Source organism: Marmota flaviventris, chromosome 2, assembly GCF_047511675.1.
Source record: "Marmota flaviventris isolate mMarFla1 chromosome 2, mMarFla1.hap1, whole genome shotgun sequence".
In the NCBI taxonomy this organism is placed as follows: domain Eukaryota; kingdom Metazoa; phylum Chordata; class Mammalia; order Rodentia; family Sciuridae; genus Marmota; species Marmota flaviventris.
In genome coordinates, this window is record NC_092499.1 from 38,271,618 (window position 1) to 38,297,945 (window position 26,328).

General features: G+C 37.5%; 1 protein-coding gene across 4 annotated transcripts in view; it reads right to left on the reverse strand.

Moving 5' to 3' along the window:
* The window catches only part of Stxbp6 (syntaxin binding protein 6), a 246,577-nt gene that overhangs the window by 165,451 nt on the left and 54,798 nt on the right, over nucleotides 1–26,328 (reverse strand). For all 4 annotated transcript variants that reach the window (XM_027929613.2, XM_071607795.1, XM_071607796.1 and 1 more), the window contains one exon: nucleotides 781–969. In XM_027929613.2, the coding sequence (XP_027785414.1) occupies nucleotides 781–934 (154 nt within the window). In that variant the 5' untranslated portion in view covers nucleotides 935–969. The remainder of the gene's footprint in view (nucleotides 1–780; nucleotides 970–26,328) is intronic.

Here is a 26,328-nt window from a genome sequence, read left to right on the forward strand (position 1 = left end):
TATTACCAAACCACAACAGAAAGGAATTTTAAAAAAAATGAATTAAGGTAAGCTTAATTATCCCATTACTCTTCTACAATAAATATTAGGAAAATTACAAATTCCTCTGGTGCTCAGATCAGTATCACCCACCCATGGAAATTTATCCAAATTTTATCTCAGAAAACTCAGTATGAATCCACAAGAAATCCCACAGATCTCCCATAATCACAAACAGAAAGAAAAATAATCCAACAAAATCTAAGCTTAATAAAACAGATGCCTCTTTCTGACAAGCGATGGCTGTCAGGCAAAGCAATGATTTGTGAACCAAATCTTTCTCATGTTACAGAACGTGCCAATATTTATCTCAAGACAAACTGTTACTAATTATTGGCAACGGTCTAGAAAAAGCAAGTCAATGAAACTCAAGCTGCTAGTAATGACAATTATGCAAATACTAAGAATTGTTCTGAAAAAAAAAAATAAAATCCGCAGAGGACAGAGCCTTCCTACCAAGGAAGGCATGAACAATCAAATGTGTCTGCCAGACCCTCTGCAGAAACTCCTAATGATCTGGAAATACATTAAGTTTGAACCTCACTGCCCTTCCACCAGAAGGCAACCAGAAAAACAGAGGCACCTCAAGTTAATAAGAATCAGAAGGTGACAACAGAGGAATCAGAAAAGAAGAATGGAAGAGCAGACATCTACAAAATGATTATGACCCTCCTGGAACCCGAGAATCAACTGTTTAAAATGGTAGTTGTAATAATAACACGAATATTTGGTTTTCGTTACCTGACAGGCAGATATAAGTTAAATATTCGCCTTGACCTCCAGTTGCCAAAAAAGGAATCTTTTTCTTTGTCCTCCTCTTGACTTGGACAGCTCCCAGCATCCTTTCATCAAGAGGTGCAAAAATTTCCTTGCTGATGGCAGATTTGGCACTCATCGTAGAACAAGTGAGGAGGAAAGGGAGTCAATGTTCTAAAGAAGGAAAAGAAAAGGAAAAGTTGGAATTGACAATATTGTAGGGGCTCATAAAATAATGAGCACCACACTGATTCACAGGAGTACTTTTCAATATGCAGTTTAACTTCTTACTTGCTTGAAATGCATTTCAGAAACATTAAAAGCAAGGTCTTCGTATATGTGTTAGCCATGGAAAAATACAAACAAAATGAGGATGGCTCTTTACTCCCTGAAAATGTCAAACACAATGTGAGTGGAGCCACACGGAATGAGATCTGAGCAGCTAGTTGATTTCTACCCCAATTGTATCTCACTCTAACTGGCAGTAGGCACCCACTTTACACGCATTCTGTAAGGAATGCGATTTCACATTTCCAGTTGAGAAGGCTTTCCACCAACCAACAATCCGTAAAAGTTCTTTATGTCCCTTCTACAGCTCCTTTAACTCTAATAATGTAAATCTATTTCCCTAATTCCACTTATAGTGGAAATAATTATATCATCTTCTACATAATAATTATATATGCAACAAAAGATCATTAATTTAATCACTCTTCAGCTGTTTTTGATCAAGCCAAGTAAGGAATTTATTTATTAGCCTCATGCACCAGGCCCTAGTTTCCAGCCCTCCTCTGCATCTTGTTGCCATACTCTGGAGTCTTGCCAAGTTCTCCACATTTTTCTTCAGCCAAAGTGGACACAGAATTCTTTAAAACTATCTGACTAACCCAAAGTATTTTGGAAATGTTACCAGGCAGTTCCCACATGTTCTACTCTTATGGTTAACTGGCAGTGGGCGCCCAATAATTTAGAAAATATAGCAGTATGTTGCTGACTCACATAACCCCGCCCCCCACTGCCCAACTTACATGCACAGTTATATTTAGTTTTCCAGTAGTTGTACTTCCCTGATGATCTCAATTCTGCTTGTGTCTATTGTATTCAAGGTCAATTTGAACACTAATTCTTACTCGAGCAACTTAGAAAACGTTCTCTATTCCATCACTCTATCCATAAATGATCTATTTAATCACTCACCACCCAGCATGTGTTTGGACAATTAGAAAATCAGAATTAAAGGTGCAGAGAGAGCCTTTGGGTTTGTCATGCAGGTTATATTGAGAACTCAGAGATCCTGCACATGGATCAGTAGCACAGCTATACATAGTAACAGCAGCTCAAAGAGTTGATCAGAAAGCTGTAAAATTGAGCCAATCAGTGAACAAACATCTACTACATGCACTTTATGCTTAATATTAAAGATATAAGAAAAAATTAAACTACCATCTATGTCTTCCAAGAGTTGACTGCTGACCATATAGAAGGTTTCACTTAAATACCAATGATTTATCTGAGGAATAGATGAGAGGATTTTTCCGAGTACAAGATTCACAAATGCTACCAACACAGCCAGCCTCCTGTAACTTGTCCACACCTATACCTTCTTGGTGGGAAAATATATATTAAAAACAGAAAGTCCCTCTAGTTAAAGAAATTTCTCCTAGTCTTAATTCCATAATGAAGCATGTTTCCCTAATGGCTCCAAGAAACTATATCAACTTATAACACCAAAAATACATACCTAAAGATGTAGACATTAGAGATCTACCAAGATCTCCTTGTGCTTGGTGCACAACATTTTTATCATTATCACCAGGTTCTTCATGCTGGCCAAGAAAATGACAATGTACTGACCACTAAACTGACATACTGTCATTTCCTACAGGTTAGCAAACAGAACATCCCCCATGATTTATATGTTCTTAGGGGGTTATTACATTTTTTTTTTCTTTTTGGTACTAAGGATTGAACCCAGGGATGCCTAACCACTGAGCTATACCCCCAGCCTTTATTTATTTTATTTAGAGACAGGGTCTGGCTTAGTTGCTAGGTGCCTCAACAAGTTGCTGAGGCTGGCTTTGAACTCGAGATCCTCCTGCTTCAGCCTCCCAAGCTGCTGTGCCACTGCAACTGGTTACAATTTTTTAACTATGATTTTTTTTAATGAGGATTTTTTTTTAAAGATACACTCTACCTCCAAGGCCTCTCACTTCTCACCATTTAAGGACATGTTTAAAAAGAGAGAGAGCTCAGTATTCATGCAGTGGCTTCAAACCATTCTGTAAGCAAGGAAGAAAGACATTCCCCAACACATCAGGCACTCCCTGACCAGTGCCTCCCAACTGGCATGGCTTTTGCTTTTCCATCTTAGTTCGCATTTTTCTAAAACTAGTTAAAAAGAAATAAAAAGATCACTTTATTGTGCAAAAATCCATCAGAAAAATAAGAAAACAGATGCATAATTTTACCAAATTCTTAGGAAATCCTTTTTTTTCTTTTGGAAAAACTATTGAGAAATGAAAATGACCTTTTGTTGTTTTTATCATACTGATATTCAATGGCCAATAACAAACGGGGGGGGGGGGGGAAGGGTGAGAGAGAAAAAAATCAGTAACTTCACTGAGTTTTGAAATCAACAAACTCAGGTTCAAATTTTAACTGCAACACATAAAACCTGTGTGATTTGTGTAAATCTCAAAATCCCTGACCCTAAGTTTACTTACTACAACATGAAGATATCTTCACCTACTTCCTAGAATTAAAGAACTAAAATGAAACAATGTGTGCAGATCATTGATTCCAGTACCTGAATAATTTTTTTAAAAATGCTTAGTTGTGGTGATTTTTATTAACTTTCCTACTATAATAGAATAATAAAAGAGCCTCTGAACTTGTATAAACTGAACAAATGTAACCACTCACACCAGAAGGTATTTATAAAAGTGAAACCCAACTTTATTCACTAAAGCCTCACTTTTCTCACTCATGGGCATGAAATTCTCTATGTATGATAAATGGTCTCTTAGATGGCAAGCTGTGCACTAAATGTTATGAGAATGAAGAATTTATAGACTTCAACAGGAAATTCACTAGTAGATTATCAGATTCATTCTATGAAAAATCATCAAAAGCTTTTGTTAGGGCAATGATACTAATGAGCCTATGTAGAGCACATACATGTTGAGTATGTTTTCAGTGTCACACTGGGAATGTAATGTAGCATTGATAAGAAGGGAAAGAATAAGAAAGTAAAAGGGTGACTCTTGTAGTTGTGTGACAATAACTTTGAAGAGTGTCTCTACAAGAATCCCAAATCAGGTTGTGTTTGTGAGTCCAGCATGGAGGGCTTTTAAAATGCACAGACTCCTGCACCATCTTTCATAACCACCAAATCAGAATCTTAAAATCTGTATTTCAAACAACTCTCTGATTCATACTCTTCCATGCAGTCATCCTGCCACCTAATTTAAAATCCATTACCCTAAAGAGAAACTTTGGGTCTGGACTAGCAAGGTGGAAATAGGAATGAAAACGAAGAATCAATTCATGAGAGAATACAGGCAGACAGTGCACAGGATTTCTTTTTTCTCTTCATTTCACCAAGCAGCTGTAATGAGTTCTTAAATCTTTGTTGGTAATTCAATGTCCAGTCCAAGACCAGGGCCCCATTTTAAGGAAGCAAGATAAATACAAAAGCAATCATGCACCAATGACCACTTGTTACTCCAATCTACATGACCCACGGAAGCTTTTTCTTTCCCAGGTCCATAGCTTCTATAGGACACAATTACAAAGCTTTTTCATCCAAGAAGCCAACCTAGTATTGATTTGCAAGTCAAAGCAACTGGCTGCCTTGAGTGGTAGTTGCAGAAACTAATCACAGTTCTGATCTTCTTCAAGGTCTTCTTCATTCATGCTTTTCTTACTTTAAGCCATCTATTTAATACATACCCACTTAACTGGTGCATGTCTACTGTAGTGGGATGGTTTTCCACCACTCAAGTAACCAGAAAATAATATAACTATTTAGGCAAGTGTTAGAAACTGAAGAAAACTCAGGGGCAGGGCAGGTGAAATGCATAATTCAGGGCATACAGGTGTAAGGTTTTGTATTCAGATGATAACACTGTTGGTTTTCAGTAGAACTGATATTTGTCCTCTACTGGCAAGAGACTAGGAAGGAGTAGGGACCTTCAGCCAACCAAAAACCACCACTGACAAGGCATTCATTATCATGCAGGGGATTCTAGGGGAGCAGAGCCTTAAATATTTCTCATCTGAGAGGAAAGAGAAGTGCCATCCATTCAGCTTAATACTATCAGATCCTTGATTTATCTAACATCACTAACTCTTCTCTTTATCTAAGATTATTAACTTCTCTCTTCTAATCCCATGTTTAACATACAGCCTTTCCATCATGTTTTGGCCCTGGTTGTGCCAACACAGGTATGATGGACTGTGTGCCAGCTAAACTCTGTGCTGTAAATGAGTAACCACAATTCCTGGTTTTACACATCAGCCTCATGAGGCAGTTAATGTGATTCAACTCTGAGGCAGATGTACTTGATATGCTGAGAGCATATGTCAGTGTCTCTGAAGCTCAGAGCCAAGGTGATGTCATCCTGGAAGACTTTGGGAGAAAATCAGCTGGTCTTCCCTAGTGCATGGGAACACCAGTGAGATGAACCTAAACAATTTAGAAATGAGAGAAATAAGATTACTGTCTAAAATTGGATTTCTCTACATTGCCACTTTGTTTTTAAAACAGATTTTGAATTGTAACTTCAACCCCTCACCAATAACCTGTGAGACTAGTCATGCCTCCAGTTTAATTGCCTTCTTGACTTTAAAGATGTGCATCTATCTGTAGACTGAACATTTCCACCAATACCTAACAATGATTCTTCCTTTTCCCTCAAATCCTTCAGTTCCCCATAACAACCATTCAATTGCCAAGCCTCCTATGCATTTGATTTAATATTTCTGGACTCCAGTTTTTTTCATTCTAACTTCTTCTGCCTAAGTTGCAGTCTTCACCATCCTGGGCCTGAATGATTTTCATGGCTCCTCTAAAGGGACTCCCATTTTGCTCCAACTTCAATGCAATCAACCCTCTACATTGTCCAATGTCATTCTACAAGATGAATATGATTGAAGCATAATTGTATTTAATTTTTTCTTCTCCATGCCTCAGATCTTGACCTTGTCAAGGAAAGGGTCAATGTTGTAAATGTTGAAACCGAAATAATGTTAAATTATTTTCCTTAAACACCACAGTATATAGGGTGTATAAATACTAAGTGTTACAAGTTAGATGTTGTCATACAATCATTAAACCTAAAAATGTTAATTTTGCTCCAAAGTCCATAAATATCACCTGGTAATCAGAAAATATGCAACTTTTAGGGAAATGGATGGCATTAGAGAAGATTATGCTAAGTGAAGTTAGCCAATCCCCAAAAAACAAATGCCGAATGTTTTCTCTAATATAAGGGGGGTGACTCAAAGTGGGGTAGGAAGGGAGAACATGGGAGGAAAATTACCTCTAGATAGGGAATAGGGGTGGGAGGGAAAGGGAGGGAGAATGGGAATAGCAAGGATGGTGGAAGGAGACGGTCATGATTATACAAAATACATGTATGAAGATGTGAATTTGGTGTCAACATACCTTCTATACAAACAGAGATATGATAAATTGTGGTATAAAGGTGTATTAAGAATTGTATGCAAAAAAATAAGAGAGCTCATGTATAATGGCATAATTTGGCATGAACATACTTTATATACAGAATCATGAAAAATTGTGCTGTGAATGTAATGCACTCCACTATTGTCATGTATGTAAGAAATTAAAAAATAAATAAAAATAAAAATAAAAAAGAAATCCCACCAGTTAAAAAAAAGAAAGAAAATATGCAGCTTTTTATGAAAAGAAAATTTTACTATTTTATATTTCATATCAAGGAGATAATCTGAGGCAACGTTAGCTACTTACACAATAAGAATTTTAGTTCCACTAGACAATTTTTCCATGTGTTTCCACCAGGACTCTCAACTCATAGAAATTAAAAGGAGAGTCAGATAAGTCACTAGAACAGACAGATAATGTTATGGGGTGATACCATTTGACACAATCACTCCAAGTCCAAGACAAACCACAAGGGCTGTCAAGTGGCCTTGCTATGTGGGACAGCATAGAACAGTGGATTAAGAACCTACGCTTAAGGCTTAATGAGCCTTATAGAATCAAGACTCAGTTCATAAGGCATACAGACACTCTTTAACAACATTCTTAAAGGAGACAGAAACTTCTAAACAGGGAAAATAAGAAAAGTTATAGGGATATAAGTAAAAGCTAAAAATATTCTCTATTCTATAGAAAAATATTTGAAGAAAGGCAAAGACATGTCATAGAGGAGGAACTCTAAACAAAGATTGCACATTAACATCACCTGCAGTGCCCAGATCCTCATCACAGAAATTTAGGGGACCAGGGGCCCAGGACCTGAAACTTATTTTCCTGATGACCTCTTCTATTTGTTCTGTTGTTCAACTAGGTTCAGAACCGTTGTCTTGGGGATTTCCCCCCTAGTATTTCATGAATTATTTATTAAAAAATTTAAAGATTCAATAAATAAGTATACACAGCAGAAACTCTGTAAAAGCCCTAGTAATGAATCACTAAAGGTTGTATGGCGCCCATAAATTTACAAAGTATTCCAAATGTAGGATCACGATAGTTGCTAAATATATCTTCCAAAGTTTGCTTCAAGACTGTGAATTAGAATCTTTCAGTATGTTTTAACGAACAGTACCCCTATTAGTCTAAGTATTATGAAAAAGTGTTATAATTCATCTCTCAGAGATTAAAATTTGAGTTGAAACCCTTTGAACCAGTAACACTACTATTACAGAAAAATGTGTGAACAAGCACACATGTGTACTGCATAGACACATGCTTATCACAGATCCACTTTTAAGAGAAAACATTATAAGTAACCTAAATACCCATCCTCCTTTAATAGATGGATATAGTATAGCCCATGGTTGTGATGGAATGTTCATATCCTTCTAAAATCATGCCAGAAAAATCCCTGTTCCACACCCAGATCAAAGACTGTAGACATTGACTTGGAAAAATATAAACTATGAAATAATACAGAGTGAAAACAAGGAGGTTACAGAACAGAAAACGAGCTCATTCATTTTATAGAAAGTAAAACTATCTATACAATTATATGCATAAGCAGATGTCTAGAAAAATGCTTGCCTCCACGTTAATATGACTATCTCTCAATTTTGAAACGAGAGGTCAGAGAATCTGCACTCTTTATTCCACCATAACCACAGTAGAGTACTCCTTCAAACATTTTGGTTTTGAGATACAATTTTTTCCCCCAAAACCTAGAAGCTAAATATAATACATTTTATTGACATCCTATAATCATTATTTTCTAGCTTCTTTCTGACTCCAGTCCAGGCATGGTTTGGGGAGCCCCAAAGGTAAGATTAGAAATTCCCACCCTCAAAAAGTTGTGAGAAAGAAGAACAAATGCTACTATGAATGATCACAAGGCCTAGAAGAAATTTTTTGTGAGAAGAAAATGGCACCCTTCCTCTGAGCAAACTGTAGCCCCATGCCATGATCCACAGCTTGGTGAACAGATTGCCAGCTATGTGTTAGTCTACACTTTCTTCCACAGTGTTTTTGCACACCTGTGTATATGCAAAAACACCACCACCATACACAAAAGCCCTGATCATATTTAATTCTTTACAGAGGAGAAGGAAGAACCTCTTTTCTATCATCAGGCTACTATGTACTATGAAACATGGTTGGCTTTCTTCTCCCTATGTACACAAACTCTTCTTGTATAGGAGACATTATGTTCACAGGATTCTCTGAGCCAGTGACTCATGTCTGCTTCAATTATAAACCTAGACTATTTTCATCTCTTCTTTCCTTGTTTATGCGTTCAGTAAGCACATTCTTCTTGTAGGTTTAATATTCGAAGAACAAACACTGTTCTATACACCCAGACCACAAGATCTGGGTTTACACATGTTTATTTGCAATATGGCTGTACTTTTTAAACTCGTCAATCATCCTAACTTTAACAAATGATATGAGGAAGCCAAAAAAATTTAAAATAACACAACTAACAAAGCTACACATACAGGATGTGCCATTTGGATGATTTTTTTTAAGGTGTTAGCTTATTGTTGCTTTTACAAATACAAGATAAACAACTCAGAGGAAATGTCTATCTGGATCACATCTCAGTTTACGAGATTTTAGTCCATATTTCTTGGTGCTGTTGCCTTTCGGCCTGTAGTAAAGCAGTACATCATGATGGGGAGCACATGGCAGAAGAAACTGCTTGCCTAATGGTCAACAGGAAGCAAAAACAAGGAAGGATGGGACTAGGGTCCCAAAATCCCCTCCAATGGCACACCCCCATAATCCACTTCCTCCAACCAGGTCCCACCTCTTAAAGGTCCCACCACTTCCCATAAGCACCACAGGATGGAAGCCACACCCTCAATACACGGCTTTTGAGGGACACTTGAAATTCAAACCATAACACATAGGCTATATCATTTAAAGGCTTTTTTTTTAAGGTGAGATAAAGATTTCATAAGCATCCTTCATTATGATACTAGAATCTCCACACTCACGAGTTTAAATTCTAAGGACCAGATGAGCAGGTTCTCCGGTACCCATGTACCCATTCTTCAACAAAGAATGGAAATAAAGTGCCAACGAAAAGACCAGGAGGGAAAACGCTTACTGAATTGTGACACGATTTTAGCAAAATAAAAGGCAAGATAGGCCTTATAAAGTGAATTTAACCATATTTTTAAAAAATGAACAAAGGGTAATAAGTTATACCAAAAAGAGCTCAAATTTTTGGCAGCCTACCTATACTGGGTATTCATGTAATTATGGTATCCAACATCTGGCTGGCAAATCAAGAAAACAGTGCATCAGCCTGAAAGCGTCACTTAGTAGAAAGCAGTGGGAACAGATGATTTCAGCCATGTTCAAATACAGACAAAAGCCACATAAGGATTGACTTCAATGAAAACAAACACTTCAATTATGTGCTAGGTGTTGTGCTACTTGCTGAATTAGTGTGCTTGTTTTACTTACACCACAGAGAACACAGAAGAGGGGAAAAGCACTGAACCCATACTAAGAGAAACAGAGGCTTAGGTAATGGTTCTGATGTTTTCTCTTAGAAGATGGTTTGACATATAACAGAAGCTATAATCTACCACTAAAAATAAAGGAAAAAATAAAAGAATAAATGCTCCAGCAAGTTTAGGGTCAACTTTTCATAGTGGATTTTTATTGAGTCAAATCTCAGGTGAAATTTAAGCATTCTTGATGGTGCAAATTTGCTTTTGGAGCAGACCGGGAATATAACACTAAAAAGATAATGAGGCTTCAGAGAGAACCTCCAATTTTTAAGTATACAAAACCTATTAAAAAATCTAAATTATGATTGAAACAAGCATTTTCTAAAATTTCAAGTCAGAAACTTTTTAAAATATTCTCTAAATCTAACATCAATTTTAAAACAACATTCTCGGCCTGAATCCCCGATTTGAAGAATGTCACCATTTCACAGCTTCTTGGGAGAGCCGTAAAGAGTTCTGTATAATCAACGCATCTTCAGTGTGACACTACACCATGAAGTCTCTCACAACTCAGAAGAAATGTGATACTTCCAGGGTCCATGTTGCTCATCCTTACCTTGTTAGTTTAAAAAGAAAGACTTTGTCCCTCAATGTCTCAATTTCACAATTGAAACTGCCTGTGGGTTCACTGGCACTTCTCATAGAACATCTAGCCCAGGACTATAATTCCAACTTTAATTGTTTTCCCGAGTGATCAATTTCATGAATTTAATTTATGCCTATGTAATATAATCAGAATGGTGACAGAAAGCCTTGTTCCCAGCCTCCAAAAGCACCTTTCCCTATCTATCCACTACCTCACAATGTGATACAAGAGATGCATATGCTGGGCTGGGGCTCAGTGGTAGAGCCCTCATCTTGCATGCATGAGGCCTTGGATTCAATCCTCAGCACCACATAAAAATAAATAAATAAATGTATTGTGTCCATCTACAACAAAAAGCATATTTTAAAAAGGCATATATTTAGACATATGACTCTGATATTCAAAAATCTTGATTAATACATTTATGTCCTAGAAGAAGAAACTGTTTTACAGATGGTGAAACTAAAGCTGACAGTGGTTAAATAAGCCACACAGCTTTTGATGGGCACAGTAAAGATTTGAACCTAGGAAGCATGACACCAGAAGTCTCAACTCTTCCTTACTATTTTGTATGGAAGAAATGAAAAAGGTAAAGAAAGAAATGAGACGGAAATGCATTTTAGGTAAATCAACACAAACTCAACTGACTCACAATTTTGCCTGTGATCAGCCCTGCTTTCTGGTGGACCTGATACCATTATCATCCTTGCCCAGCAGCTACAAAGATAATGGACTGGGCTATATCTGAACTCATTCTTTCTGCATTATCTGTTTCTCCTGGTGTGTATGGCTTGCTGTTTACTTGGCAAAGTGGTTCACACATTCTTTTTAGGACAGAGCTTGTTTTGATTCCACAAATTAAAGTGCAGAGTTGACAATACATTAGCAGAGAGATTCTACAGTGGACCTCTGCTTCCATGAGACCAGAGACCACTGAAGTCTCATCACAGAGGCTCACCACCCTCCTTTCCATCCCAGAAGTTTGCAACAGGAGTCAACTCCTGAGATCTTGGATGGCTGCCATGAGGCAGTTTTATGAACCCTGTAGGCTATTTTCCCAACAGGAAAAAGGCTTAAATATGAAAGGCACTTATTTCAAAGGTTTCTGCTAGTTCTCAAGGGAAACTCCTCTTTCCACTTCCTTTACTGTATTACCCGTCTTTGTCCCCCCTCCCCTGCCCTACACTTTCAGTACCTTGTATCTTTCGCTGCCAGTGCTTCTGGCAACCTCAGATTGCCTCATAGCTGTGCCCCCAAGCCTCATACAGTTAACAGGATCTCCACAGGGAATTTCACCCATTCCATTTTACTGAGAAGGAGCTCAGCAAGACCTTCACAAATGAGTCAACAAAAAACAATTCCAACACATTTTTGGGTCCTACCTACCAGCAGCTTATAACCCAGTGAAAAAGCACAGACAGGCATTCTTAAGCCTAAAAATTTAATGCATGCAAGAGATCTTGGTGATTGTCTCTCACTTAACTCATAAAGAAGCTGAAGTCCAAGGGTAATTCCAAAGTCATACCACTAAAGAGTAGCAGAACCAATATTGGAACTAGACATTGCACTCCACTTCACTACAATGCTTTTTTCAAGTAAAAATTAATCAAGCATGAAATGATAATGTAAAATATTACAACAGTTTCAAGTCTGTATAAGTGAGAAGAGGTGGTAAATTGGGAGAGCAGGGAGAAAAGACAAAGAGAAAACATGACTAATCACAGTAAGGATTCTTCCCATATTCATTTTTTTCCCCTTAGAATTGGCACAAAATTAAGCCCTGGACTGGAATACATCTAGCCCCTAGATTTCTAAACCTTCATTTTTGGCTTTCACCTTCTTTTCCTTTGAATTTTCACAGCTTATGTTTTCTCATATGGCTATTGAGGCCAAAAGAAATGATGGTCAGCCCAAGTAGAACAGCCTTGGGTAGTCTAAGAAGCACAGAAATAACTTTGGCCTTCTCAACCCATAGACCTCAATGATAACCCAAATTAAGAGAAGCTCATTTGGTGCTCTGAGCACTGGCAGGAAAACTCATCCTGGACAAAGTCACACATACATCATCAGCCTAGGAAGGAGTACTCTGGCACTGGCGGTCTCCTGAAAGCACATGCTAACCACTCAGGGGCTGAATCAGCTGTTAAAAGGGTTTTTAAGTACCTATTCCAGGTCTGGCAAACAACAGTAGAAAAATAGGAATGTGTCAAGGCCAGTTCTTGTCTTTGGAACTGCACTCTTCAGCCTCAATACAAAAACAGCACCAGGTGCCTGCAATCTGTAATCAGTGCTCTATTAAAATGCCCTCAGAAATGCCAGAATTATTCTGATTTCCACAGGCAGCTGCATGAGGTCCTGCTGGGTAACTGAACAGTCTTTACAGGTTGACTTGAGACTCCCCACAAGCAAAAGACCAGAATACCTTGGTTAAGATCCAGCATCTGATAATGGTGAAATCTCCATGTGAGTGGAGTGAGTGGTGGGCCGGCATCCCTAATCGTCTTGGGATGTCACAAAATAACCTACAAATCCAGGTCAGATTCAAGGTCCATATGTGAATGCAGTCTCTGCCCCATTCAATCAGCTCTTCTGCCATTCAATGTCAACCCCTTTTTAATCAGTATGTTCCAGAAAATAACTAACTTCTGACCTAACTAGCTGTGCAGTGTTTGATAGGGAAGGGAAAAAACTATCAAATGAACAACTCTAATATGAACTCAATTAACACTAGTACAGATTTTAATGGCATCACACATTACCAATTTACAAAGACATTCAAGCCTATGTAATCAAGAGCAACATCCAGAAGCTAGGGACCAAGGCACAATGGTGACTTCTCCTCTGCCCCAACCAGAGAGATGATAGATGATGAAAAGAAGTCTGCATTTGTCATCAGAGGATCTAGATCTGAGCCTGTCTTTGCCTTTACTTAGTGAACAAATACTTGGGCAAAATTCCTCATCTCTGAGATATGCATCTTCATCTTTAAAATGGAATAGTGCCACCTGCTTCACAGGGCTTTCATGAAGGATGAAGAAGAATGGAAATTTGCTCCCTGGGTCTGACTGCTCCCACCTGAGGTGCCCAGTCCTTGAAAGGTAGATAAGCACATATCTCTATAACAGAGGTAACAAATAAATTGCATTATGTTTCAGATTATGTTCGCAAAAGCATATATATCACAATAGATTTTTCAAAGCCTTTTCTCGAATGGCATCCTATTTCATCTCTCAAACTTGTGAGAGAGATAGGGAGGTATTGTGAACTCTCCTGGACAGGAAAAGAGATGAGACGGATCTTCCTCTTGTGATTCTGTCCTACATCCATTGCTCCCCTGTGCTTCAGCATGTGGAACTGCCAGGCTAAACAAGACAATAATGACAGGACCCAAGTGCTGTCTACTCCACTGTGAATGAAATGTTACATTCCAAAAAGATGCAGAGTGGTGTGGAAAGGAAAGAAAGAAGATAAAACAGAAAACACATATAAAAGAGTAGAGCAAATCTGGGATAAGACACATACTCGTTCATTCAATATGGCAGCCCAGTCCTAGACATTCAGGATACTGAGAAGACCAAGATAAACAAAGTCCTTTCCCCCATGCAGCTTGCATTTTAGTGGGGAAGAAGAACAATCAACAAGTTAGCAATCAATGAAGCAATGAGAACAAATCAATATAGAAGTCTTGGGGGTTTATCAATTAGACAAAGATATAAACCACCACTAACCACCTGACAGGGAAATCAAATAATATGGAGTCAAGAGCTTCCAACCTTCTAAGAGGACATGCACCTGGCCTTGATGAATATTTCTGTTCCTAGCACATGGTAGTCCTCTATAACAGAGGTAACAAACAAATTTCATCTAGGGACAGGCCCTTTCTTTCTTCATTCAGCATTTACTAAGTGATTATTATGACCTGGGTTCTACACAAGGATTGGAGATCACAGACAGTTATCCTTGGTGCCGGGAGGGTGGGGGCAGCTCTTTAGCAGAGGAGAAAGACAAGGCAAACAGGCCACATACTTAATTAAGAATGTAAAGTTGCTGCTACACAGCAGAAGAGGCAGGTATAACTTAATTCTTCAGAGACTGGTGATCAGGAGATACTTATTCTATTAAGCCTATCCTTGAAATGTAATTAAAGAATTTAATTAGGCCAGCCTGCCCGGACTATGCAGGTAGATCCACCTCAGTGGGAAGCCATAGGGAGTGTTTTGGGGAGCCTTTAGCTCTGAGTGACCTACAACATATGCCTGCTCCACCCTCTGCTTCCACCTGGAATCTGCATAATGGGTGCACCCCGAGAGACTGATCCAGGCTAATGTGGAATGCAAAGAATACTCTGCAGGATACCATTTCTACACAGAATTCACACACTTTTAGATCTGCAAGAAAAAAAATAATAAAAGAAATGATGATGGAGAAGCAGCCATAGGAAAAGGATGCCTGAGACAAGTAAGTGAACCCTGTCCATTTTGTACTAAGTACTGGGGGAAGGGAAATGGAAGGAAAACTACTTTAAAATGTTCATTCTGTACTGTGCACAAGACTCTGTATTCAAATCCCAGCACAAATAAGTAAATAAATAACATAATATACATACATACATACCTTATCTCAATCTGCAGAGAGAAATTCATTGAAGTGGGTCAGGAAAGACCCAAGGTCAAAAATGGGTAGTTTTGCAAGAATAAGTTTTCTTGGTTCATGCACATATTAAAATGCATATATTTTATGTAAGATAGATTTATAGCTTTTCTTGAAAGTTGGGAGAACCTGGAAACACTATACCTGTGCCCTCAACACTTCTACAATCTCAAATTTACAAGTCCCCACCACTCCCCGTCTTTTTGTTCAAACTGAGGCATTAATGTCAATTGACCTTCCTCATCCAATTTGCTGTGCTTTTCTAACTGCCTATCCATGAGTTCATTCCTGTCTAGATACTGAGGATGCAGAACCTGGCATAAATAATTAACTCAATTGGGGAAGTTCTAAGAATACATGTTCACAAAGGTAGAGCAGAGTTTAACAACAACAACAACAACAAAAGTACTGTCAAATGGGAGAGCAAAACGGGGTCAAGAAATCATTTTATGGAGCCAGGCATGGTGGTACACCCCTATAATCCCAGATATCCAGAGGCACTTAAGCAGCTGAGGCAGGGGGGATCGGTTCAAGATCAGTCTGGACAACTTGATGAGACCCTGGGAGTGTGAGTCAGTATAAAAGCACTCCTGAGTTAAATCCCTAGTACTGCAAAAAGAAAAATAAATAAATAAAAAGAAACCACTGCATCAATTTGGGGGAACTGAACAAAAAGAATCAAAATAAACAAACAAAAAACAAGCCAAACATTTTTATCTTAGAGTTATCTTTGAATTTTGATAAAAACTTTACAGTCTCTTTTTCTTCCAGCATGCCAACTGCTCTAATAAAGTGCCACAGAGAGGGTCTGGAGAGACACATACAATGAAATTATTGAGGGTCCAGGGGTGGAATGCCAGTACTCTCATCTAAAGCCAACTGGTATCAAATTCTAAAGGACACATCAATCATATTTATCAAAAGCTGGGTGCAGTGGTGTACACCTGTAATCCCAGCAATTTGGAAGGCTAAGGAAGGAGGATTGTAACTTCAAGAACAGCCTCAGCAATTTAGTGAGATTTTGTGTCAAAATAATAATAAAAGGACTGCTGGGCGCGGTGGTGCAACTGTAATTCCAGCTGCTCAGGAGGCTGAGGCAGGAGGATCAGGAGTTCAAACCCAGCCCAGCAAAAGTAAGGTGCTACGCAACTCAATGAGACCATCTCTCTAAATAAAATACAAAATAGGGTTAGAGATGTGGCTCAGTTCAATCCCTGGTACCAAAAAGAAAAAAAAAGAAGACAGAGATATAGCTCAGTGGTAAAGAACCCCTACGGTCAATTCTTGATAACAACACAAACAAACAAAAAATCCTCTGAAAGAATAGAGGACACAGAGACTAACCCACAAAACTATAATTATCTTATATTAGACAAAGGTGCCAAGAACATGCATTGGAGAAAAGATAGCCTTTTCAACAAATGGTGCTGGGAAAACTGGAAATCCATATGCAACAAAATGAAATTAAACCCCTCTCTCTCACCATGCACAAAACTCAACTCAAAATGGATCAAGGACTCAAGAATACAACCAGACACCCTACGTCTAATAGAAGAAAAACTAGGCTCTAATAAAGAGGATCTCCATCATTTGAAGTCTTATTAAAGAAGTAGGAAGACACCAATTCGTGTCTTCATACATGTACTTTGGATAATAATGATTATCACATTCCACCAACTTCCTTAATAAGATTCCTGTGGTGCAAGAATTAAAATCAAGAATCAATAAACGGGATGGACTCAAACTAAAAACTTTCTTCTCAGCAAAAGAAACAATCTGGAGAACCTACATCTTGGGAGCAAATCTTTACCCCTCACACATCAGATAGAGCACCATATCTCTAGGGTATATAAAGAACTCAAAAAGCTAAACACCAAAAAACCAAATAACCCAATCAATAAATGGGCCAAGGACCTGAAGAGAGACTTCTCAGAAGATGACACACAATCAATCAACAAACACATGAAAAAATGTTCATCAACACTAGCAGATAGAGAAATGCAAGCCAAAACCACTCTAAGATTTCATCTCACTACAGTAAGAATGGCAGCTATTATGAAGACAAACAACAATAAGTGTTGGCAAGGATGTGAGGAAAAAGGCACACTCATACACTGCTGATGGGACTGCAAATTGGTGTAGCCAATATGGAAAGCAGTATGGAGATTTCTTGGAAAATTGGGAATGGAACCACCATTTGACCCAGCTAGCCCTCTCCTTGGCCAATACCCAAAGGAACAGCATACTACAGTGACATAGCCATATCAATATTTATAGCAGCACAATTTACAATAGCTAAACTGTGGAACCAACCTAGATGCCCTTCAATAGATGAATGTATAAAAAAATATGGCATATATACACAATGGAATATTACTCAGCAATAAAAGAGAATAAAATCATGGCATTTGCAGGTAAATGGATGCAGTTTAGAGAAGATATTGCTAAGTGAAGTTAGCCAATCCAAAAAAACAAATGCCAAATGTTTTCTTTGATATAAGGAGGCTGATTCATAGTGAGATAGGGAGCAAGAGAATGGGAGGAATAAATGGACTCAAAATAGGGCAGAGGGGTGGGAGGGGATTAATGATGGTGGAATGTGATGATCATTATTATCCAAGGTACATGTTTGAAGACACAAATTGGTGTGAATATATTTTGTATACAACCAGAGATATGAAAAATTGTCCTGTATGTGTGTAATAAGAATTGTAATGCATTCTGCTGTCATATATAAATTTTTAAAAAATCCTCTGAAAATACAGCAGAATACAGCAACAATTCTAATTCTATAAAATTTTCCAAAAGAAATCATTGAACAAATGGGCAAAGATGCATATTCAAGGAGGTCTATCTACTTAATTGGTATTCTTAAAAGTACCAGACTCTTCCACTGATATCATATTTAATTTATTCTCATAAATGTAAACAATCAATATTCCATGGAAACTTGAGAATCAAATTTCTACTTGATTCTACTCATGTTTTTACCAACTTCCAAATCTGTACAAAGAGTCTCAGAGATAAATAAGACAAGTCAGGAGGGTAAGCACAGCAGGGATGACCTTGTCAAGATACCGATAGAGCTCCAAGTTCACACGGGGGTTCTGCATAACTGCTGCTTCAAACTGAGGGCTTACCTGTGTAACATCTGCATTTTGTTTTTCAAATGAACTTTTGTATCTAACCCTTCTCCCATAGCCCCATGCAGCAAACTTCTTGGATTTCTTTGTTCACTTCAAAAATGACTGCAGAACCCAATTACATGAAAAAAAATATTCCATGATAATAAATCCCACAAAGATCCCAACACGATAATACTTGGTGATTTCAATACACCCTTATCACCAATAGACAGGTCATCAAAACAATCAATAAAGAGATTTCCAACCTAAACAACTATAAATCAAATGGACCTAATGGACATCTACAGAACAGTCCACCCCAAAACAGCTGAATTTATGCTCTTCTCAGCTGCTCATGAAACTTATTCCAAAAGTAATCATATTCTAGGACACAAAGCAAATATTAGCAGATATAAGAAAATCAATATAATCCCATGTATCCTATTAGATCCTAATGGATAGAACTAGAAATCAATAGCAAGAAAAATAAGAGAAACCACATAAACACATGGAGATTGAAAAAGTACTCTTAGATGAAAAATGGATCAAAGAAGAAATGAGAATAGAAATCAAGAAATTCTTAGAAATGAACAGAGATAAACATATTAAAATATCTGAGACAATATAAAGCAGTTCTAAGAGAAAATATTATAGTACTAGTGCCTACATTAAAAAAATTGGAGAGATCCCAAATAAATAAGCTTATGCTCCACCTCGATGCCTTAGAAAAACCAACCCCAAAACAACTAGAAGATAGGGAACAATTAAATTCAAAGTTGAAATCAATGACATTGAGAATAAGAAAACATAACACAGAAACAATGCAATGAAACCAAAAGAAAACGTGAGAAGGAGCAAATCAGCAAAATCAGAGATGAAAAAGGAGTCACCACCACAGATCCTTCTGAAATCCAGAGGATTATCCAAACCTATTTTGAAAATTTATACTATAATAAACGGGAAAATCTGGAAGACACTGAAATACTTCTAGACACATATGACCTACCCAAATTGGATCAGGAAGATACAGAAAACCTAAACAGACCAATACCAAGTGATGAAATTGAAAAAGCAATTAAACGCTTTCCAAAAAAAATATATATAAGACCTGATGGATTCTGAGTTCTACCACACCTTTACAGAAGAACTAACCAGTCTTTTAAAAATTATTTCATGAGCTAGGCAAGTGCTACTACCACTGAGCCACAACCCCAGGCCCTATTTTATTATTATTTTTTTAATTTTGAACTTATGCTTTCAGTTATGCTTGAAAAAGAGACTCTATCATGAACCATGCATGGGTCTTTATCAAATGAAAGTATTTAATTATTATTTTCCAGGTCTAACTAAGAAAATGCCACATTTCCACAAAACACAGATTTCACTTATTATAATACTGGGTTCGATCCTCAGCACCACATAACAATAAATAAAATAAATATTGTGTCCAACTACAACTAAAAATATATTTAAAAAAATAAAATTAGTTGTGATATAAACATCAAAATAGATCATTATCTGAATTCACCATTTGCTATTTTTCCAAATAATTCATACCAGTAGGGATGAGAGTAAACAGAAGATAAATGATGAATGAAGAAAATATATCACAAATTTATATTTTTATTTAATTTTAGTACATTTCTTTTCAGATTGTAAAACCTAATGACTCAAAGGGCCTGTAAAATAAATAAAATTATAATAAATACAATAAAAATCAATTTAATTTTCATGATCCAGAGAGGTCTAAAAAAAATTATTTCATGAAATTGTTAAGAGAGGAAACACCCCCAAATACTTTTGTTTTTAGAGAGAGAGAAAGAGAGAGAATTTTTTTAATATTTATTATTTTTTAGTTTTCGGTGGACACAACATCTTTATTTTATTTTTATGTGGTGCTGAGGATTGAACCCAGCGCCCTGCGCATGTCAGGCAAGGGTGCTACCGCTTGAGCCACATCCCCAGCCCGCCCCCCAAATACTATTAATGAAGCCAGCATAACTCTGATAACAAAATCAGACAAAAACATATCAAGGAAAGAAAACTAAAGACCAATATCCCTGATGAACACAGATACAAAAATCCTTAATGAAATAAATATTAGCAAATAACATTCAAAAGCACATCAAAAAGATAATAGAAGGGCTGGGGATGTGGCTCAAGTGGTAACACGTTCGCCTGGCATGCACGGGGCGCTGGGTTCAATCCTCAGCACCACATAAAAATAAAGATGTTGTGTCCACTGAAAACTGAAAAATACTAAAAAATTCTCTCTCTCTCTCTCTCTCTCTCTCTTAAAAAAAAGACAATAGAGTGGGATGCAAGGTTGGTTCAACATGTACAAATCAATAAAATAAAATGTAATTCATCACCTAAATAGAATTAAGGACAAAAACTGCATGATCATCTCAATAGACTCAGAAAAGGCCTTTGATAAAATCCAACACCCATTCATGTTAAAAATGCTGGAGAAGCTAGAGATTGAAGAAACTTATCTCAACATCATAAAGGCCATTTATGACAAACCCAAAACAAACATCATACTAAGTGGAGAAAAATTAAAAGCATTTCCTTGAAAATCAGGAACAAGACAAGGCTGTCCTTGTCTCACTGCTCCTATTCAATATAATCCTCAAAATATTAGCCAGAACAATAAATGAAGAAAAGGAAATCAAAGGAATACAAATAGGAAAAGAGGAATATGAAAAGATCCAAAAACTCCATTAGAAGACTTCTCAAGCAAAGCAGCAGGATACAAAATCAACACCCACAAATCAACAGTTTTCCTCTACTCTAACAGTAATTGAGCTGAGGAAGAAATCAGGAAAACCACCCCATTCACAATAAACTCAAAAAAAAATTAAATACTTGAGAATTAATCTAACTAAGGAGATAAAAGATCTCTATGATGAAAATTATAGAAAACTGAAGAAAGAAATTGAAGAGGAGGACCTGAGAAGTTAAACATTCCATCTTCTTGGATTGCCAGAATCAATACTGTCAAAATGCTATACTACCAAAGCACTATACAGAGTCGAAGCAATCCCTATCAAAATACCAGTGACATTTTTCACAGAATTAGAAAAAACAATTCTTAAATTCATTTGGAAGAATCAGAGACCCAGAATACCCAAAACAATACTAAGCAAGAAGAGTACTACAGAGATGTAGTAACAAAAACAGCATGGTATTAGCATCAAAACAGACATGAAGACCTATGGAACAGAATAGAACACACAGAGACACATCCATATACCTATAGTTCTCTGATATTTGACAAAAGCACATAGATTTTATATTATACACATACACACACACAGACACACACACATATATACACACTTACACACACACACATACACACACACACATATCTATCTCTTGGAGAAAAGACAACCTTTTAAACAAATGGTTCTGGGAAAACTGGACTACTACATGTAGAAAAATGAAATTAGACCCCCTCTCTTTCACCCTGAACAAAATCAAATTGAAATTGATCAAAGAAATTAGACCAGAAACTTTAAAACTTCTAGAAGAAAGCATAGGATCAATACTCCATCATATAGTTCCCAGCAACAAATTCCTTAACAAGACCCACAAAGTACAAAAAGTAAAATCAAGAATCAATAAGTGGGATGCCGTCAAACTAAAAAGCTTCTGCACAGAAAACGAAATGAAAAAGCCTACAGAATGGGAGAAAATCTTGGCCAGCTACTCCTCTGATAGGGGATTAATATCCAGAATATACAATGAACTTCATAAAACACCAAAAATTATAATAATAACCGATCAATAAGTGGGCAAAAGAACTAAACAGAAACTTCTCAAAAGCAGAAAAAATTACTAACACATATATGAAAAAATGTTCAACTTCTCTAGCAGTCAGGGAAATGCAAATCAAAAGTAAACCAAGATTCCATCTTATTCTAGTCAGAATGTCAATGATCAAGAATAAGAACAATAAATGCTGACAAGGTTGTGGGGGAAAGGTACACCTGTACACTGTTGGTGGGGCTGCAGACTAGTATAAACACTCTGGGAAACAGTATGGAGATTCCTCAAAAAACTAGGGATGGAACCATCATATGAACCAGCAAGTGTCACTCCTTGTTATTTTCTCAAAATATCTAAAAGCAGCATACTACAGCAATGCAGCCACAATCAACGTTTATAGCAGCACAATTCACAATAGCTAAATTACAGAATCAAACCAGATGCCAGTCAATAGATGAATGGATTAAGAAACTGTGATACTCAGAAACTCAAAGGTCAAATATTCTCTCTCATATATGGAAGCTATTGTAAAATAAAGGAAAGGGGAAGGGAAGGATAGAAAAATATAAAGAACCAATTAAATATAAATTAACAGACAAGTAAAAGGAAGTCCAGTAGAGTAGAGGAAGGAGAATGGAAGAGGAAGGGAGGACAGGAGGGACAAGGGAGAAGGAAAAGGGAGTAGTATCATGAACTGAAACTGGCTTCCTTGCATGTATGAATTTGTCAGGTTGAATCCCAGCTACTATAAATAACTATAAAGCTCTAATAATTTTTTTTTAAAAATGACTTCAGAGCAATAAACTGCACAATACACTTTACTCCCTATACAAAGCACCTTATACTATACATTATTACATACCTGCTCTGATAATTCTGTATGTCTTTCTGCACCACAGAAATTCCCCTATGATTCTGGGTAAGCATATCAATGGGACAGTTCATGGAACAGTTTCCCATAAGGTAGGCCTAATTCAACCTAGTCAGAGTGGGAAGACCTAAAAAGAAATGGTACAGGGTAACAAATCAGGAACTTTCATTAGCCAGATTAAGATAAATAAACTAAAACAAATTAAGACAGATAAGTAGCATACCTTTTTTTTTTTTTAAAGTACCAATGCCTTAATTAGTTTGAAGTTAGTTAGTACTGGCTGATGACTTGGGAGCTTCTTGGCTGCAGTGTTCCTTGATGAGTATTTATTTACGAAATGACTATTCTAATTTCCACTATTCCAGTTCTACCCCTCATTTATCATACACTTCTCAATGGTATGTAAATATAAAAGCAGCTCACTGTACTTCATGAGATAAAGAAAGCAAATGATTAAATGCAAATGCAAAAGTCATGTCAATACAGTGCTAAATTTTTCATTTTTTCTCTATGCAATTAACTTAGAAATCACATGGAAATTAGCCAAGAAAGAATGCTCAGAAATAAACAACCTTGATTACAGAATCCAAGTCTCATAGATACCTACTCTATCTATTACAAAATTAGGATGCTCTAATTTCTTAACAGGAATTGAAGGGAAAAATTCCAAAGAAGTGATTTGAGACACAACTGCTGATCTTTCTACTCTATTACTCTATGCCATGTTGTTAACCACTGAAGAGCTCATTTAAAAAAAAAAAAAAAAAAAACCCTCTAAACTGGATTTTAGGAAAGGCACAAAGAAGAAAAAGGGACAGGAAGAAAAGATTCCATGGTATTTTCAAGGATCCAGTCCAATCAACAATCTAGAGATAATAATTCTAAAGTAGCCATTTACAGATCAGGGAACTCATTTCATGGGAGAAAAGACAAGGCAACAAGCCAAGGGCCTAAGAGCTAGGCTTCTCAAAATACAACTTGCCATTTCCAAGCATTTGTTCCCAGTATGCCAGCAAGGTGGCTGCTCATCACTAGATGTGGGCTCTATTCTTCTAGGCAGAGCATAAGCTGAGCTAGTGACTAATGTATGATGGTCCTTTCACAGCTAGAGGTGGAGATTTCTTCTCCCCTTTGTTAAATGAGCATTAAGAGAGTCTTCACCATTACCAGCATACCTGGGCATGTACAGTGGTTAGTATTTAGTCCCCAGGTTGCAGAATGGCTAGACCAGATCATGAGAGACCTAGAGTTGTAACAAATATCACTGAAAACTGGATTCAGCCTGAGATGATGCTTTCTGAGTGGCTGCTTCTTAATGTAACAGCTAACTATGACTTTCAGATGCTTTCTTCTGGGGAAAGAGTAAGTCAATGTGTGATGTTGCCTATGAGGATTAGATTATATTAGAAAAGGGGATCTTTGGAACTGTGTATAGAAACTAAGTTATGGACTAGGCAGAGAAGAGTCACTCTCAGGGCTGCTGTGCTTCTCACTTTGTGCTTCTAAGGGAAGTTTCCCAACTTCCTGGTTTTCAGAGCCAAATGGATATGCCTCCCTGTCCAGGTGGATGGAACAGGTGAGGGCTCCTAATCCATGAAGACTCAACCAGCTACAATATGGCCACACCTGGAAAGAGAAACTGGGCCAATCAGATTCTAAAGATAGACTATAAAAAATAGCATTAATACCCAATAGGCAGAGGAAGCTGAAGCTTTAAGGTGAGCTATGTATGATGCAGAGAGGCTGAGAAGACTGATCACACACAAGCAAAACTACAGAGAAAGCTGATCTGTAGACTGCAAAAAGGGTGATACAGATATGGAGAGAAGGAGATAGAGGGGAGAGAAACAAAAGAGGAAAGCAGAAAGAAGAAAGGAAAGCACACAAAACTTCCTGGCACTTGCAGTTCACATGCAAACTTATGAAAAACTCCCTTTTTCCCAAAGCAATTGGAATGAGCTGCTGTTACTTGCAAGGTAAAGACAGAACCCAACAAAACCTAACAAAAACCATAAATGTCAACAAAAAGAAATTCAAATCTGTATTATAAGTCTCATTGTCTTTATTCGTAAAGAAGAGGCCTAAAAGCTGCTAAGATCAGCTCCCACAGGCCACTGGGAGGACAGAGAGTGATGTGAAGGTATAGTTTGTTATGATTAAGGGGTGTGGACAGTAAAATGACAGCCATCTCAGAGTTTTAAATACACAGAGAACTTTCACTGCCGATGAGTCGATGATAGATGCTCAGCTCACTGAGCTTTTATCATCCCCAAAGGCAAAATAAATCCAGTCAAAAGACATATTAATGCAAGATGACTTTTGTACTTTACATAAGGGGAAAATCAACCAATTCAGGGTTATGATTCCCACAAACTCAAAACACACTTTATATATGGCGGGGAGTGGGGGAGGACAGAATGATGGAAGGAAGGAGAGAAAGAATGCCTGGAAAATAAACTTCAGTGACAGAGAAATCTTTCAGAATTGCTCTTTTTATCCATGGCTGCACAACCTCAAGGGCTCTACTTTTCACCAGGACATCTGATTACAGAGCTGCAGATGCCCCACTTCACCTCACACCTTCTGGACCTGGGTCCCCTGGTGGCCCTCCCCTCACTCTCCCACTCCTCCCCAGGCTAGGCTAGATGACACTCTCCTGTACCACATGCTCGTAGCTCTAACCCAGTGCCAAGCAAGTTGCAGGGCATGAAACTTTCTGCTTAAGGTTTTTCATTTCCAACTAGATTCTGAGCTACTGAAGAAATCCCAGCAGGTAGCAACGTACCTAGCATATAAGAGCTGGAAAAGCACACCCTAAACCCACGTATCCATCCTCCCTGTCTTATGCCACCTTCCTGGCCCTGGGATTTGTCCTTACTACATAGCCACACAGTCATGAGAAATGGCTGCTGTGACCATTCACTAGCTTCTCTTTCCCTTAGCTCTGTTACCTCTGCCCAAATGCAAGACCATGACCAAGCCTAGGAAGGTACAGTCTACACCCCATATCTCCACTAGAAATGTTGAACAAAATTTTTAAAAATAAGGAACGAAAGAATAAGAAAAAAGTCAAAGTCACAACCTTACCAGCTTACACAAAACACTAATACAAAACCATAATCCTGGGTGAGGGAACACACAGGGCCACATCATAGATATTTTAAACCTTGCAGATCATTTGGTTTCTGGCGTAAACACCTGACTCTACTGCTGCAGTTGGAAAGCAGTGACAGACAACATAAAAATGGACACAACTGTGTTCTAATAAAACTTTATTTATAAAAAACAAGTGACTGACCTACAAGCTTGAGTGCACTGCCCAT